General features: G+C 38.2%; 1 protein-coding gene across 1 annotated transcript in view; it reads right to left on the bottom strand.

Annotated features, from left to right (window-relative positions):
• LOC119777381 (interferon lambda receptor 1-like) overlaps nt 1-16,819 on the bottom strand; it is a 29,477-nt gene extending 12,658 nt beyond the window's left edge. The window contains exons 1-2 of the mRNA XM_038276237.1: nt 16,482-16,819; nt 16,293-16,410 (exon numbers count right to left, since the gene is read on the bottom strand). Of these exons, the coding sequence (XP_038132165.1) occupies nt 16,293-16,410; nt 16,482-16,584 (221 nt within the window). The 5' untranslated portion in view covers nt 16,585-16,819. The remainder of the gene's footprint in view (nt 1-16,292; nt 16,411-16,481) is intronic.
• Between the last annotated feature and the right edge of the window lie 858 nt (nt 16,820-17,677).

The raw sequence follows: 17,677 nt of genomic DNA, 5'->3' as shown, positions 1-17,677 counted from the left end.
ACTACAACTGTGTAAACAGGCTCCATTTCCGTTTCCGGTGGCAGCGGAATATTGACTATTCCAACAGAACTCAATGGGATTTACAAAATGCTAAATAAAACACTACAGGAACGTTTTTTCTTTACGAAACTTTTTTTGGAACGTCATTGAACAGCGCTGACGACCCGGTGAGTAGCATATTTTAAAAAAAGAAAGTTTAAGGTTGTTTTAAGGACATTATCGGACATGCACTATGGAAGCCATTCTGAAGCAGCCAGGGGGGGATTCTGCATGAGCCAAAAAGCAGAGACAGGACCAATTGTCAAAATTTTGGTGTCGATCATTCGATTTCATCCTGGACACTACAGAAAATGGGCTAAAAGTGTTAAAAACCGGAATTCTCCTTTAACCTGCAATGCCCCATACCTGTCTGCCCCCAAAGTCTCTGACAGGGGGGGCAGTTAAAGGGAATTGTTGGCCTGGCTGAACAGGTGAGGTCTTCTGCTCCTCTGTAAATGGGTTGGGGCTGCAATGATAGTGGGAAGGAATCAACTCACTGGCCGCAAACCACCTGTCTTCTTTGGCCCAAATGTGAATATTCTGGTCCTCAAAAAAATGTCCTTTTTTTGAAATGATTATGACCTGGATGACTGAGAATCCTCAGCATCATACAGTAATGGGTATTTGAAAATAGCAGCAACGTCAGAGATGTGCAAAATGACAGCAGCAGGTTATTTAACTGACTTAGGTAGAAACTGTGCAAAATCAACATGAATGTAACAACTTATTAAGGTTGTTGGGAACAGTGGTGGTAATAATGTCTTAAAGGCTGGTTTGTCTGACGACGGAGGGACATGAGGGCCAAAAAGAGCGGGGATCCAGGTGGAAAAAGGAAAAACCTCGCTCTTCTAGCTGCTCCATCTTCACCAGTCGATTTCCACAATGGGGACAAGCCGGTAAGGTTCCAAACATATACAGGTGCTGGTCATAAAATTAGAATATCATGAAAAAGTAGATTGATTTCAGTAATTCCATTTAAAAAGTGAAACTTGTATATTATATTCATACATTACATACAAACTCATATATTTCAGATGTTTATTTTGTTTAATTTTGATGATTACAAATGACAACAAATGAAAATCTCAAATTCATCATATCAGAAAATTAGAATATTACTGAAGACCAATAAAAACAAAGGATTTATAGAAATGTTGGCCAACTGAAAAGTATGAACATGAAAAGTATGAGCATGTACAGCACTCAGTATTTAGTTGGGCCTCCTTTGGCCTGTATTACTGCAGCAATGCGGCGTGGCATGGAGTCGATCAGTCTGTGGCACTGCTCAGGTGTTATGATAGCCCAGGTTGCTCTAATAGTGGCTTTTAGCTCTTCTGAATTGTTGGGTCTGGTGTATTGCATCTTCTTCTTCACAATACCCCATAGATTTTCTATGGGGTTAAGGTCAGGAGAGTTTGCTGGCCAATTAAGAACAGGGATACCATGGTCCTTCAACCAGGTACTGGTAGCTTTGGCACTGTGTGCAGGTGCCAAGTCCTGTTGGAAAATGAAATCTGCATCTCCAAAAAGTTGGTCAGCTGCAGGAAGCATGAAGTGCTCTAAAACTTCCTGGTATGTGGCTGCGTTGACCCTGGACCTCAGAAAACACAATGGACCAACACCAGCAGATGACATGGCACCCCAAACCATCACTGACTGTGGAAACTTTACACTGGACTTCAAGCAACGTGGATGAAGTGCCTCTCTTCTTTTCCTCCAGACTCTGGGACCTTGATTTCCAAAGGAAATGCAAAATTTACTTTCATCAGAGAACATGACTTTGGACCACTCACCAGCAGTCCAGTCCCGTTTCTCTTTAGCCCAGGCAAGACGCTTCTGACGCTGTCTGTGGTTCAAGAGTGGCTTGACACAAGGAATGCGACAGCAGAAACCCATGTCTTTCATACGTCTGTGTGTGGTGGTTCTTGAAGCACTCACTCCAGCTGCAGTCCACTCTTTGTGAATCTCCCCCACATTTTTGAATGGGTTTTGTTTCACAATCCTCTCCAGGGTGCGGTTATCTCTCTTGCTTGTACACTTTTTTCGACCACATCTTTTCCTTCCCTTCGCCTCTCTATTAATGTGCTTGGACACTGAGCTCTGTGAACAGCCAGCCTCTTTAGCGATGACCTTTTGTGTCTTGCCCTCCTTGTGCAAGGTGTCGATGGTCGTCTTTTGGACAACTGTCAAGTCAGCAGTCTTCCCCATGATTGTGTAGCCTATAGAACTAGACTGAAAGACCATTTAAAGGCTTTTGCAGGTGGTTTGAGTTAATTAGCTGATTAGAGTGTGGCACCAGGGGCCATCAATTTTGAACCTTTTCACAATATTCTAATTTTCTGATATGATGAATTTGAGATTTTCATTTGTTGTAATTTGTAATCATCAAAATTAAACAAAATAAACATCTGAAATATATGAGTTTGTATGTAATGTATGAATATAATATACAAGTTTCACTTTTTAAATGGAATTACTGAAATCAATCTACTTTTTCATGATATTCTAATTTTATGACCAGCACCTGTAGTATAGAGCTGATGTAGATTTGACCAATCAGAGGCCTCCTGTCTGCGGAGGGGGCGGGAACGTCTCTACGATGACTGCGACACACACGCAGACGACCTGGTTTCGAAGTATAAATCAGCCTTTGCAGCTGCTGGGAGGAAGGATCTGTGATAACGCTCCCTGGAGCATTTAAGGTGCAGCAGTCTGTCACTGAAGGAGCTCTCCAGTTCAGCAACAGCTTCATGCATGGGGTGGGAGACATTATCCAACAGAGATGTTCATTTAGTTAGGATCCGTCCGTTTCCCACCTCCTACACTTCATAAATCACAGCTTAGTTTATTTTCGTGATGAGAAACTTTCGACCCTGAGAAACAGAACATCAAAGGCACTCGCAGCCCCATCTGAGCCTCATTTAGTTCGTGTTGTGTCTGGGTGTTTTTTTTTTTCAAGGGAAAATGTTGAGTTCCCACACAGGAAGTCGATTCCAATTTAGGAACTTCATCAGTGTGAAACAGGAAACCCTCATTCCACCACAACTGTTTACTGTTCCGATGAACATGGGGAGTTTTTGTTTTTTTAGCCTGATTGCTGATAAAATAAAGAAGAGACGAGAAGGAAGGATGAGGAGTCACTGGAGGCGGGTCAGGAAGGAGGGAGCACTCATAGAACCAGGAATTTCCTCACAGAAATTAACCATTTTATCCATAAACCTGATTGGTTTCTGTCTTTAGGGTCATATTTCTGTGTAAATTTGGGTTCTAATAGAAGTCTGTGAAGGATAGACAGATAAATATCCCTTTTCAAAATTTAAAAGTTAAATGATAAAATAAAACACTTCACTGAGTTTTCTAAAAAAAAAATAATCCAGACGTCTAAAACGGGACCTAAGAATAAAATCCAGGTCACTGATTTCTAATCTTCCTGTTTTTTTGCTATAAAGGGTTTTATTCTGACTAAATAACAAAGATATGACATTTCAGATATTTCAGTAAAATTACAGAATATTTCTGATGTTTAGGTTTTAGGTAGTTTTATGTGTGTTTGTTTTTTTAAAGCAAATATTTCTAAAAAGATTAATATTGATTAATATATTAATGAAAGATAATTTTTAGGCATCTGCTGTGGAAATTCCTGTCAGTTTTTATTTTCCTTATATCGACCAAAATGAGGAAATAAATCGCGTTAAACGTTCTGAATCATCCAGCCCTAAAGCTGATGATTAAACGAGACGAAATCCTGTTTGGGTTTCAGGCTTCCTGTGATGAACAGAAACACAGCATGATGCTGCTACCGTCGTGCTTCAGGTGCTAACATGTTCTTAGCTTCTGTTGGTGGTTTTAGCTGTTTTTTTTTTTTATTTGTTTCAGCAACATGTTCATGCATTCACTGATTCATGAGTGCCTTCACATCACGTAACGAGCGTGCACTGCTCTTTAATGAATGAATCATTACCTAAAGTGATGGAGAACAGCCTCTAAGACAGGCTATATGATGAAAGAAGATCTATGTACAGAAAATTAAGACAAAAATCTACAAATAAAAAAAAAGTCATATAATAATGGAATATATCAAATAATTCCTGACTAAACATCTATAATAACATGTATACATATGTTACATGTTTTGGCCATTTACAGTTTGATCTGATTGGTTTATTTGGCCCGTCTATCACCAACATAGGCCAATCAGCTAACCAGTATTTTCGCCCCTTCCCAAAATTACTTCAACGGAAGGTTTCCAGATGGATATGCGGAGCAAATCCATCTGGAGGAGTCAGGTTAGAGTCCAATCTGCACAGGTTAAACCAGATTGGACTCACCTGGTTCAGTGGCTGAGTAGAACAAATACACGACAAAGAGATGACTTGTTGACTCCAAATCCCCCATCTCTGGCTCAGTCTCTTCCTGCTGAGGAGACTGAGGTATTTTGGACTGCAGGGGGCGCTCCTAAAGACCTTCTCTGACTCTGTTGTGGCATCAGCCATCTTCTATAGAGCTGTCCATTGGAGCAGTGGCTTATCTGTAGCTGAGAGAAAGCGGCTGGATCAGCTGATCAGGAAGGCCAGCTCTGTGATTGGATGCCCTCTGGACTCAGTGCAGGAGGTGGGAAACGGACGGATCCTAACTAAATTAGCATCTCTGTCCCCCCCCCCCCCCCCCATGCATGAATCTGGTGCTGAACTGGAGAGCTCCTTCAGTGACAGACTGCTGCACCTTAAATGCACCAGGGAGCGTTATCACAGATCCTTCCTCCCAGCAGCTGGAAGACTCTAGAACCTCCACTGTTCCCAACAACCTCAATCAGTTGTTCCATTCATGCTGATTTTGCAAAGTTTCTGCCTTAGTTAGTTATTGGTATATTAGATCAGCAGCTCCTTTGAGGTTTTTAAATCCTCTTTAAAATCACATTTCTTCTCCCTGGCTTTTAATCATGTCTAATTGGACATTTGGCAACATTTTATTTTAAATTTTATTTTATTCTAAAATGTATTTTAATTGAAACATTTATCTTATTCTATTTTTATGTGTTTATGTATTTTAGCCTTCAGCTTTTATCTTATGTTCCTTAACTGTGATTCCTGTACAACCATGGTTGTTTTAAATGTGCTTTATAAATAAAGTTTGAGTTGAGTTGAGGTTAAATAAAATGCTATTTTCAAATATCCATTACTGTAAAAATGTCCATAGATGGATATTGGTTTATTCTACAGGTGCACAGTCTTTATATTGTTAAAACACTTTACAGTATATTATTTTATTGTATACCTTTTAACTCTATTATTCACTATTATGTTATTTTTATACATTCTTCTCAGGTTCACATTTGTGTGACCATTTTTTTTCTATAATGTTTTTTTCTGCTGTAAACAACAGAATGTTTTCCCATTGTGGGATAATAAAGGGATTTTCTATTCTATTCTATTCTATAGATTGCAAATTCTTAAATTTCTATTGTTAAATAAATAAATGAATTGAAAAAATAATTAATAGCAAAAGGCCTACTGTTAATATTGACTTAGTTTATTCCATTCCAGGCAAACAGGTTTTGTGTTTTCTGCTGGCAGCCTTCGGCCTGTTAGCAAAGCTGCTCATTTCAGTTCAGTTTGAAGGAAGCTGGATCTTTTCTAGAAAACATTCCTAGAAAAATGTTTTTTCTTCTGAGGATCAATCTGGGTCTAAAGGTTTTAATTCCAAGCTGATATGATGATTTAGACCTTTTTTAGGAAGCAGGTCGATAATTTAGGGAACCGATTCTTCTCTATTCTCCTGAGAGTCAGAACCAGTAGCATAATAAATGTCTCAAACCTCTGATATTTGTTTTTTATTCCAGTGTTTCTCAGAGAGTTTATCAAAATTTCATCCAACATCTACTTTCAGCTAAAGCATTAATTACATTGGATTAAAGAAAAACCCTGCAGGAAATAACATTTAAAAAAAAAAGGTAATTCAGATGGGGTTACAAAATGCCAAATTCATCACGGTTTCCTTAGAAAAATGAATCATATGCCACCATTTCCATAAATATAGCCGGTACGTCTAAATGCGAAGCTGAAGAGCGCAGAAGCCGAGGTGATCCGAAACCGAGAGACCCGCACGCTATCAGACCTGAAACCCCATCCAGGAGGCTCCTCAGAGCGGCTGGGCCTCTCTGCGACCGCGCTGCAGGGATGGAAACATTTCTCAGTGAGAGAGGGACGCCTCAGGGGGCGCCTGAAACTAACCGCCATGTGTCAGATGTTCCATCAAAGGCGCCCCAGCCGACCGCATGTTTACAGACCGGTGCTGATCACAGTAAGAACGTGACCGGATTAAAGGTCGCAGCTGTTCCTGGAGCAAAGCAACGCTGAAAAACTCAACGACATCCCATAGATTAAATAATCCTGCAGGTTAGAAGATGTATTGTTTTTAAGAAAGGAGCCTGCGTGTAAACTGTGGTTGCCATGGAAACCTGACAGGTTCCACTACAAACCACAGGCTGAATTAAGACCCAGCTGGAAACACCTGCTGGGCACCGATCACTTCTTCTTTCTCCGCCTGAAAGAGGAAGCAAAGGTTTCAAAGACTGAATTTAACTCTTTCTTCAGACCAAGGTGATGAAAACCATCTCTGGCTGCGTTCCCACCATGGCAGGAGCTGTGGGGAGGTTTGTGGTGTCGATTTTCGCAGATAAGGCTGTTATCTAGAGAAGCATCTAGCATCACGTTCAGGCGATAGTTAGCACATCCATTTTAAAAGCAATTTAAAGTCGTAGGGAAAAGGCCGTTCCAACCGTTGCATTTCCGAATTCTCCCGAGTGGTTCCCGACTTCACACTAGTGAATAAAGTGAATATGAATCAAGATGCTATGAGCGAAAAACATTTGATTGACAGATGACCGTTGATATATGATTGGCCGAATTTAGGTGTTCAGGCTGACGTAGAACTAACTGGCCTGCAGAAGATAACGGAAAAAAACACAGATTTTAAAACAGGATTTTTTTTTTAATAGAAATTTTCTTAATTTTTATACAATATTGTCTAATAAAGAGTAGATTTATTACGGAAGAGGATTAGGGCCACTGGGAAAAAAATAAAAAAGTTTACTGATTTTAAAATTTTATTTCAATTTAGTATTGGAAAAAACTCAGAATTCTGACTTTTTTCTCAGAATTCTGACTTTTTTCTCAGAATTCTGACTTTTTTCTCAGAATTCTGACTTTTTTCTCAGAATTCTGACTTTAATCTCAGAATTCTGACTTTAATCTCAGAATTCTGACTTTTTTTCTCAGAATTCTGACTTTAATCTCAGAATTCTGACTTTAATCTCAGAATTCTGACTTTAATCTCAGAATTCTGACTTTAATCTCAGAATTCTGACTTTAATCTCAGAATTCTGACTTTGATCTCAGGATTCTGACTTTAATCTCAGAATTCTGACTTTAATCTCAGAATTCTGTCTTTTTTCTCAGAATTCTGACTTTAATCTCAGAATTCTGACTTTAATCTCAGAATTCTGACTTTTTTTCTCAGAATTCTGACTTTAATCTAAGAATTCTGACTTTGATATCAGGATTCTGACTTTGATCTCAGGATTCTGACTTTAATCTAAGAATTCTGACTTTAATCTCAGAATTCTGACTTTAATCTTAGAATTCTGACTTTAATCTCAGAATTCTGACTTTGATCTCAGGATTCTGACTTTAATCTCAGAATTCTGACTTTAATCTCAGAATTCTGACTTTTTTTCTCAGAATTCTGACTTTTTTTCTCAGAATTCTGACTTTAATCTCAGAATTCTGACTTTAATCTCAGAATTCTGACTTTAATCTCAGAATTCTGACTTTAATCTTAGAATTCTGACTTTAATCTCAGAATTCTGACTTTGATCTCAGGATTCTGACTTTAATCTCAGAATTCTGACTTTAATCTCAGAATTCTGACTTTTTTCTCAGAATTCTGACTTTAATCTCAGAATTCTGACTTTAATCTCAGAATTCTGACTTTTTTTCTCAGAATTCTGACTTTAATCTAAGAATTCTGACTTTGATATCAGGATTCTGACTTTGATCTCAGGATTCTGACTTTAATCTAAGAATTCTGACTTTAATCTCAGAATTCTGACTTTAATCTCAGAATTCTGACTTTAATCTCAGAATTCTGACTTTAATCTCAGAATTCTGACTTTAATCTTAGAATTCTGACTTTAATCTCAGAATTCTGACTTTGATCTCAGGATTCTGACTTTAATCTCAGAATTCTGACTTTAATCTCAGAATTCTGACTTTTTTCTCAGAATTCTGACTTTAATCTCAGAATTCTGACTTTAATCTCAGAATTCTGACTTTTTTTCTCAGAATTCTGACTTTAATCTAAGAATTCTGACTTTGATATCAGGATTCTGACTTTGATCTCAGGATTCTGACTTTAATCTAAGAATTCTGACTTTAATCTCAGAATTCTGACTTTAATCTCAGAATTCTGACTTTGATCTCAGGATTCTGACTTTAATCTAAGAATTCTGACTTTAATCTCAGAATTCTGAGTTTTTTCTCAGAATTTTGGATCTTAATGTAGATGGGCACCATGAAGGAAGAGATGTGGAGCACTCAGCTTCACTGACAAAGATGTGAGTTGTTTGTGGTGGCCAGTGACACATTGGTGGAAAATGACGGAATTAGGCGACTTTTTACGTGCCCGAGGGGTCCCCTCACTAATAGAGGAGCAGAAGGTCATTAAAACAAGAGAGCTAGTCTCTAAAACAGACATGGCTATGGCTTGATGCTAACATGTTTGTTAGCTGTAAGAATTTTTTCCCATACTAAACTGAAATAAAATTAAAAAATCAGTTACATTTTTTTTTCAGTGGCCCTAATCCTCTTCTGTAATTTATATACATGTTTAAGCCAGAATGATTTGACAGTTAAATGTGATTTTCCTACCAATTTAACGTGTTACGAGAATCGTGTTGAATTGAAACATTTCCTTATTTTGATGCCAGAAACTTAAATCTATAACAAACCCTGTCTGGAATAAAATCTCTCGTTAAATAAAGGGAATTTATTACCCTGTTTTTTAACTGAGGGGCAGATTCTGTGGAAATGCCTCTTTCCTCTGGGTGGAGCAGGAAGTCCTTACCGAGCCCCTGATCATCCCCTGTTTGTTAGCCGGGTTACTATGGCAACGTCTACTGCTGCCTGGTGAGCTGCTGGGCTCATGAACCCTTCTGAGGCTGGTTTCACATCACCAACAGTTTTATGAGAAAATCAGGGGCCAAAAACATAACTGACAACTTTATTTCCTGTTACTGCCGTCGTCCTGCTAAACTTTTTCTGAACGTTGACGCTTTGAGGCGGTCAGAGGTCTACTGCAAGCCCTCCACATCAACCGTGTTTCAAAGAACGTCTGGCTGCAGCGGCTCCACCTGGTAGTGAGAAACCTCGGCTTGTTGAAGCGTGTTTGAAAGCTGCTGCAGGTCAGAATGTGTCAAACGTCTAATCGTCACGCGTTAAAGTAGGGCTGCCAAGAACATGGATGATCGGAAAAGCATCAGTACTCAAAGGCTGGATCCAGATATGATAATAATAATAATAACAACGTGTTGTTTTCATAGTTTTCCTGCTGTTACTGTTAGATTTCTATATTATTTGCACATTAAATTAATAATAGATCAGACAAGCTTATATGATCAGATTGTGTTGTATTTTATTTTCCATCTAACTGCACATTTATTCAACTTTAACTTGATTACTAATGATAGTATTTTATATATTAAGACTAAAAAAGTAGATTTTTCCTTGTTAATAGAAGATTTTTATGCTTTTTTTAATGTGTCGTTTTTTTAATCCCTGTTGTATCAAAAATTGTATAGAATATTTTCCTAAGTATCGATATTGAGTTTGAAATGTTAGTATCGTAAAAAGCCTACGTCAAAGATTTTGAAATTTTTTTTTTCGTTTTAACAGTCATGTTTTAAATGTTTCTGGTTAGATCTTGGTTTTCTGTCCCTGATTGGTTCAGAACCACAGGCCTGGTGTTACTGTGGTGATGAGCAGGGTGGAGCAATTACTTTCATTCCTAATTTAACACCATCAACACCTTTGTTTCTAGATGTTGGAGCTTGGCCTGTTTTCCAGTGTAGTCCTGTTTCTCTGACTGTGACTAACTGGATGTGCTCTCTTCATCCTCTGACATGGGAGCTGGCTCGGAGCTCGTCTGCCTGGCTGTGTGTTTCCTGGACGGGGCCGCCTGTGGAGCTGGTTGACAGTTGCCTTTTGTATCTATGCTTCTTTTTCTATGTCTGCTTCTGTCTCCTTGAACCCCAGTGGGCCTCAGCAGATGGCCGCTCACACTGAGCCTGGTTCTGCTGGAGGTTTCTTCCTGTTCAAAGGGAGTTTTTCCTCTCCACTGTCGCTACAAGCATGCTTAGTGTGAGGGATTGCTGAAGAGTCAATGAGTCGATGCAATCAGCTGGTTTTCCTTAGATAGAAAACTTTGAATCAATCTGACTGGATGATCTGGTTGAACTGGAAAGTGACCTGAGATGACATGATGTGAATTGGAGCTATAGAAATAAACTGAATAGAATTTAATATAATCAATTTAATCAATTTAACAAAAAGTAAATTTCAAATCACAGAGGTAGCCACTTTGTGCCACACAGAGGCGTACAGAAAGCAGAAGCTCACCGATAGAACGAAGCACTTTTTCACCACAGTGTTACAGTGATTTGAGTTCAATCATTGGTTCACTCAGATTTTATTTTATGGCTTATTTCTATAAAAAATAAATCTAATAGTATTTTTTATTAGTCATTTATAACTTCGTTTGCAGTAAAGTGAGCAGTTCCTCATTAATACTGGAAGCTTTTACTCCAAAAAAATGATAACTTATATATTTATTTACTGAAATTATAACATCTAACGAACTGATTTGTTTAAATTCAGCTGTGCAGATTAATTAAATGCAGGATGAATGAATCTTTATTAGTAATTTATTTCAATTTAATGGGTTTTTTTTCAGAATGGAATCATTGATTATTTATATATTAATGATTAATAAATAATTTATCATTAACTGGATTCTGGAGACTCTAAAAAGGTCCTTAGATGAAAAAACGACAAACTCAGACCAAATATTAAACCAAAACTATAAAATATATACAAATATTTTGGGTTTAAAGGGAAAACTTTGTCTATAAATATGTTCTATCCTCAGATTCACCTGCTTTTAATCATAAAAAAGGAAATATTTAAAGCTCCGTTTGACCGTCTGAAAATTAATTAACAAAAAATAAAAATAATACAAAGTTAAGAGAAAATAAAAAAGAGGAATAACTATTAAAGATCTAAATCTATTTTATTTCAATCAAATCCAAACATAATCTACTGACTGATATTGTTTGGTTTCATTGAGCAGATGCACGGCGTCGATTGTTTGTTCTAATAAATTGCAGTTTGTGTTTAAGGTTAGAGATGAAACATGGCTCCTCTGTTCATAAATAATTAGCTTAATGCTAAGCTAAGGAGAAATCAAATATCAAATGAAAAGAAATTTAATTCCAACATCAAAAGGAAAGAATAATGATAATCTGTCATTATCTGCAGGAAGAAAACCACTAAAGAAGCTCAATCTGGTCTGGTTGGTTTATTTTACCTGACCTCACCTGTGCTTCGTATCGACCGTCCAAAGCGCCAGCAGTGCATTCTGGGATTTGTAGTGGAAGCGCTGCATGCTCTGTTTCAGGGTTACATCGGATCAATGATGATTTCAGCTCTGAAAGCTGTCAGAACGACACAGAAACTCGGCCCCTATGCTGCATTTTAATGATCGGAACGACCGCAGAAACTCTTCTTTAGTTTATTTACTTGCCTCTTCATAGATATACATGAAAAATCTGTTCTTTTTTTAAAGGTGTGATTAACGAACACCTGAGCTATCAACGTCTCCAGCCTCTCAGGAGAAATCTGTTCCTCACCTGTAGGTGTGGAGCAGATTTCCCTGGAGGCGCCCAGGAAGATGACTTCACGGTTCACCAGGAGGAACGTATAGGGAAGGAAGGACATGCAAAAACACGATGCAAATAACGGCACTGATTATTAATCCTTCGTTAAAGGCAGAAGGCTGCAGGGAGGAATAACCGCAGCAGTAAGCAGGTCCAACCAGACGGAGATCCTTCAGCAGAAACACATGAACTCATTTATATCTTAAAGGAAAATTCCGGTTTTTAACACTTTTAGCCCATTTTCTGTAGTGTCCAGGATGAAATCGAATGATCGACACCAAACTTTTGACAATTGGTCCTGTCTCTGCTATTTGGCTCATGCAGAATCCCCCCCTGGCTGCTTTAGAATGGCTTGCATAGAGCATGTCCGATAATGTCCTTAAAACAACCTTAAACGTTCTTTTTTCTCACCGTGTCGTCAGCGCTGTTCAATGACGTTCCAAAAAAAGTTTCGTAAAGAAAAAACGTTCCTGTAGTGTTTTATTTAGCATTTTGTAAATCCCATTGAGTTCTGTTGTAATAGTCAATATCCCTCCGCCACCGGAAACGGAAATGGGGCCTGTTTACACAGTTGTAGTCTTTTCGCTTCACTCTGTGTACTCCGACGTCGAGGTGCTAACGTCTCTGTTAAACACTTTAAAAAACTCTGAAAATGGAATACGAAAGGTGGATTCTTGAGGAGGACATATTGGACTTTGAGTTTGACGGTAGAGGATACCGTCGCCAACTAGTGGTCTGGAGTGTGCAACGCTTCAGATTCGAACGGGAAGTGGAAGGATATTGACTATTACGAAAAAATTGTTCTGGGATTTACAAAATGCTAAATAAAACAAGACAGGAACGTTTTTTCTTTCACGAAACTTTTTTTGGAACGTCATTGAACAGCGCTGACGACACGGTGAGAATTAAAAAAGAACGTTTAAGGTTGTTTTAAGGACATAATCGGACATGCACTATGCAAGCCATTCTGAAGCAGCCAGGGGGGGATTCTGCATGAGCCAAATAGCAGAGACAGGACCAATTGTCAAAATTTTGGTGTCGATCATTCGATTTCATCCTGGACACTACAGAAAATGGGCTAAAAGTGTTAAAAACCGGAATTTTCCTTTAACTGCTGAGGAATTTCATAACAACCTGAATAAATTTCACTGATTCCTCATCGGCTTTAAAATGTTTTAAGGTCAGGAAGGTATCTAAAGTTCTCACTTCCTTATAAAATCTTGGACGAGCGACAAACTGCTTCGTTTCTCGGTGCAGAAACGTTTGTAAAACATCCTCTTCACTGGTGTCAAAAGTTCACACATTTGTTACTTTAGTAGAAGTACAGATACTGCAGTTTAAAAACACTCTGGAAAAGTTGAAGAATCAACTTGACCCCTTTACTAATGTAAAAGTAAAAAAGTATGAGCTCCTAAAACTACTTAAAGTATAAAGTAAAACAGTCAGACGCCACTGTTTTGAAAATTTACGACTATTTCTAAAAGTTCTCTGAGATAGGGCCAAGGATGAGGGAGGTCTTGTTGGTCTCCGTCTCCCGATACGCTCTCGCCTGTGTCCGACCTTTCAGACATTTCAACATCTTTTTCTGAATCCCACATTGTAGCATGGCATAGACAATTCACGTTAGCAGTTTGAAGAACACCTGCTTGCTTCTGATGATTTCCTTTAGCTAACCAATGAGTGTTTGCCTTCTATGACTCATCCTATCACACTAGTTTTCACTAGATGTGGGCGGAGCCAATGATCTGCATTGGATGGAGCACATGACGGGAAATAAACATTTAGAAACATCTCGTTACAGGTGATGAAGCAGACTGAAAATGTTTTGTCATTATCTCCTTTCTATCTCTTTTTTCTTTCATCTTCTCTTTTTTCCCCTTTTCTTCTTCTGTTTTCCTGCTCTATTTACATTGTAGTGTCCATATAAACTGTAAAACTCCCTGCATAATTATAATAAAGCAATTTATATGCATGAAACAAGTGGAGCAATATGGCGATAGCCGTACTGCTACACTTGCGAAAGTAAAATCTGTTGGACTCTTTTTGGCATCAAGACAATTAATCTTATTGCCACATTGCCAGACAGGACACTGTTAGAGAAAATTAAAAATGTAAGGAATAGAAAGTACAGATACTTGTGTGAAAATGTAATGAGTAGAAGTCAGAAGTTGGAAGAAAAGTAATGGAGTAAAGTATAGATACCTAAAAAGTGTACTTAAGTACAGTAACAAAGTATTGTGACGCCTCTTAAAAGTAACCACAGAAGCAGCTCCAGCACGCGGGGGAATAATGCTGCGGGCCGAGCTGAGCTGGTTCTTCATTTCTCAGGAGCTCAGGCTTCTGGAAGCTTCTCAGAGAAAGAGGAAATCTGTCTGCTTCTGCAGAAAGGAGTGGAAATTCCCTGTGGGGGGGGGGCTCCAGGACAGGGGTCAGAGCTACGAGCTAAAAGCATCTTTAGCTTTAATGTTGGTTCTGTTTCTGAGGAACTATGATGCGTTTTAAAATCGCTGCTCTGGGAGGAAATCAGTCGGCTCTGCTGCTTCCTGTAGCAGAACTTTAGAAGCAGCAGCTGTTTAATGGCATCAGAGATTTTATAATCCACCCGACGCGCGACGTAACCAACAAACGCTTCTAATAAAAACACAGAAATCCACAGAGATGGACAGAACTTTGCATTAATCTATAGACGCTTTCCATCCATCTTTTTTTTTTTCAAAAAATAACCTGCAGCTGCCTAAACTTGATTAATTCATGAATTAATCCATCTGGTCTGAATTCACAGGTTTCCCCCTAAAGCACACCGGTCTAAAATATAAATATATATAAAATAAAAATTTTGTTAATTTAGATTTTTATTGATTTTTTTTTCCACCTTTTTTAGGCTTTTATAGCTCAGCTGATCACATTTAGATGTCTCCACTTTGTGAGAACACTGGCTGCAAACATTTTATTATATTTTCATTGTTTGTTACACAAATATATAAAAAAAATCGATAAGAAATCAGAGATTTTATTTTTACCTGTTGCTATAAACAAGACCGCTCTAATTATCAGAACTTATTGATGTTTTCTGGTTTTCTTTGCAAAAGATCCACTTTAATCCGTCCAGAACCAGAAATATTCATCAGAACCTGAAACTAGAACCAGAAACTAGAACCTATTTCTACTTTATTTTCCATGTTACTAAAAATGTTTTCTATCATCTGCTGCATAATTGTCTGATATTTTTTTTTTCTCTCTGTGCTGCAATGATAGAAACGTCCTGTTTTGTTCTAGTTGAGTAAAATCTGACCTTTAAACTTTAAATTTTGAAAGTGACGGTTACCTTCTGATGCTTATTTCTGGTTCTGGACGATTTAAAGTGGATCTTTTGCAAAGAAAACCAGCAAACGTCTAATAAATAGAGCAGTCTGATCTATGCCAACAGATCTGTTTTTTTTCTTCCATGTTTTTAATATAAAAAATGAAAATATAATTAAATGTTTGCAGCCAGAGGTCTCACACAGTCAGCTACTTTATCAGGTATATAAATAAAAGCAACAGGTGATTATCTGAGCTATGAAAGCCTAAAAAAGAAAAGGTGGAAAAAAATTCTAATTCTCCACAAAACAAAAAAACAACTAAAAAACTCTAAATTAACAAAATATATATTTATCACGCAGCCCTAGTTTAGGTGTATGTATATTTTAGAGCCTGTTTGCTTTAAGGGGAAACCTGTGAATTTAGACCCTATCGATTAATTAATGAATAAATTAAAGAAAAATCTGATTAATCAGCTTTTAATTAAAAATCAGCTTTTCTGAAGCAGGAAAAACCAGCAGGACAGACTTTGCCTGTTTTAAAGCAAACAATAAAAAAACAGAAGAATCAAAACCAGCTCAGACTGTTTCCACCATTCAGCAGATTATTTAAACCGACCAACTGATTTGATTAAATTCCAGTGACATTTATGTGGTTTTTTTTCTGTATTTATAGAAAACTGAAGGTTTTCTTTGATCTAAACTGTGTTTATTATCATAATATGACCCTGATGGAGGCGGGATGATGATAATGTTATTAAAATTCCCCGAAAGACCAACTGAACTCCTAAACTGTCATTTCCTCTTTGTTTAAGAAAACATTATTTTGAATTAGAAGGTTTTTTTGTTTTTGTTTTTTAGTTAAAGTAAAGGAAACAGTCTTGGTCTGCTGATTCAGACCAATTTAAAAGCAACAAAGAATAGAAATGAAGGAGGATTTATCAGCTGCTGGTAATAATTACTTCTTAGAGACCCAGTAGACGGTCCCTGGGGGGGAGCCCGGTCCAGGGTCCCAGTGGAGATCATACTGGAAGTTCAGGGAAGTGATGCGAAGGTTGACTGGAGCAGGAAGAGACGCGCAGGCTGCGGAGGGAATGAGAGGAAAATCACAGAAAGTTCTGGTTCCGGAGAGAAACCGCAGGGTTGTTCCTCACCTGGAGGGAGCAGGAGCAGCAGGACGATGAGTGGGTTCATCAACATCTCCACGCACTGACACGCGATCAGAAAGCTCCCCGCGTCACGCGCCGCTTCCACCATCGCGCCCTGTGGAACAGGACGGGTTTAAAGTCCGACAGCCGGACAGCTCCACGCGTTCAGGAGGATCCACTACATGTCCACGGAGGGAGGGGGGCAACCCACGGGGTCACGTGATTCCGCGGCTGATAACTCCCAGTAGCTGAGAAAGGAAAACGAAAATCCGATCCAAACATCAACAACAGCCGCTCCTGACTGAAGTTTGCTCCGAGAAACTCAGTGGATCCGATCACGGCTGCTTCCGGTGGTACTTTCACAATAAAAGCTCAGACATAAATCTGTTTGAACAACCTGCACTGAAAAAAGATCTAGAAATAAGTAAAAATGTCTTAAATTAAGTGTATTTACCCTTACTTTGAGTAGGTAAATACGATTATTTGCCGATGAAATTAGTATCCTTACTCTTAAAATAAGATAATTAGATAATATGAACTTAAAATGAGTAAATAAGACTTATTTTGAAAGTAAACTGTCTACCTCAATTAGAGAAAAAATGCACTTACGGTACTTGAAGAAAAAAATACTTACTTATATTTCAATTTTTTGCAGTGTGTAGGAAAAAAGGCTTGATCAGCAAATTCACCAATAAAAACAGTCTGACCACATATTTATTTTAACTTTATTTGTTTCGTCTTGGCTCGATCTTTATCCTGAGCTATCTCTATAGTTATGCTGCTATAGGTTTAGTCTGCTGGAGGACATAACAGCAACAAAAGTTCCAAAAACTCATTTCAGGGAGATGCTTATGGAACCCCCCATATAACCAGCCCAGACACCCTTCAGCATTCTTCACCTTCACTAGAGGTGGATTTACAGGATTATATTCTGCTGTAAAATGACTCTTATATGATTTACTCGAGAATTCAACCTCTGCCGTTTCTCAGGATGAACAGCTTCAAGTGGTAACTAGGTGACGGTCAGAGAGTAAACAGAAACTAACTTGTTGAACAGACCATTGCTTTGGACAGGTACGCACAGGTTTCACAAGCAACCTCCTCCCCAAACCTGTCATGATCTGGCCTGTTTGCTCCTCCTTAATTAGTTATTCCTTTCACCGAGCGTTCAGTGCCAGATCATTATTTGTTTTCAGTGAGTC

Source organism: Cyprinodon tularosa, unplaced genomic scaffold (assembly GCF_016077235.1).
Source record: "Cyprinodon tularosa strain WSP-4 unplaced genomic scaffold, ASM1607723v1 ctg123, whole genome shotgun sequence".
In the NCBI taxonomy this organism is placed as follows: Eukaryota; Metazoa; Chordata; class Actinopteri; order Cyprinodontiformes; family Cyprinodontidae; genus Cyprinodon; species Cyprinodon tularosa.
The sequence above is the reverse complement of the archived record's forward strand: the minus strand, read 5'-3'. Positions and strand labels throughout refer to the sequence as shown.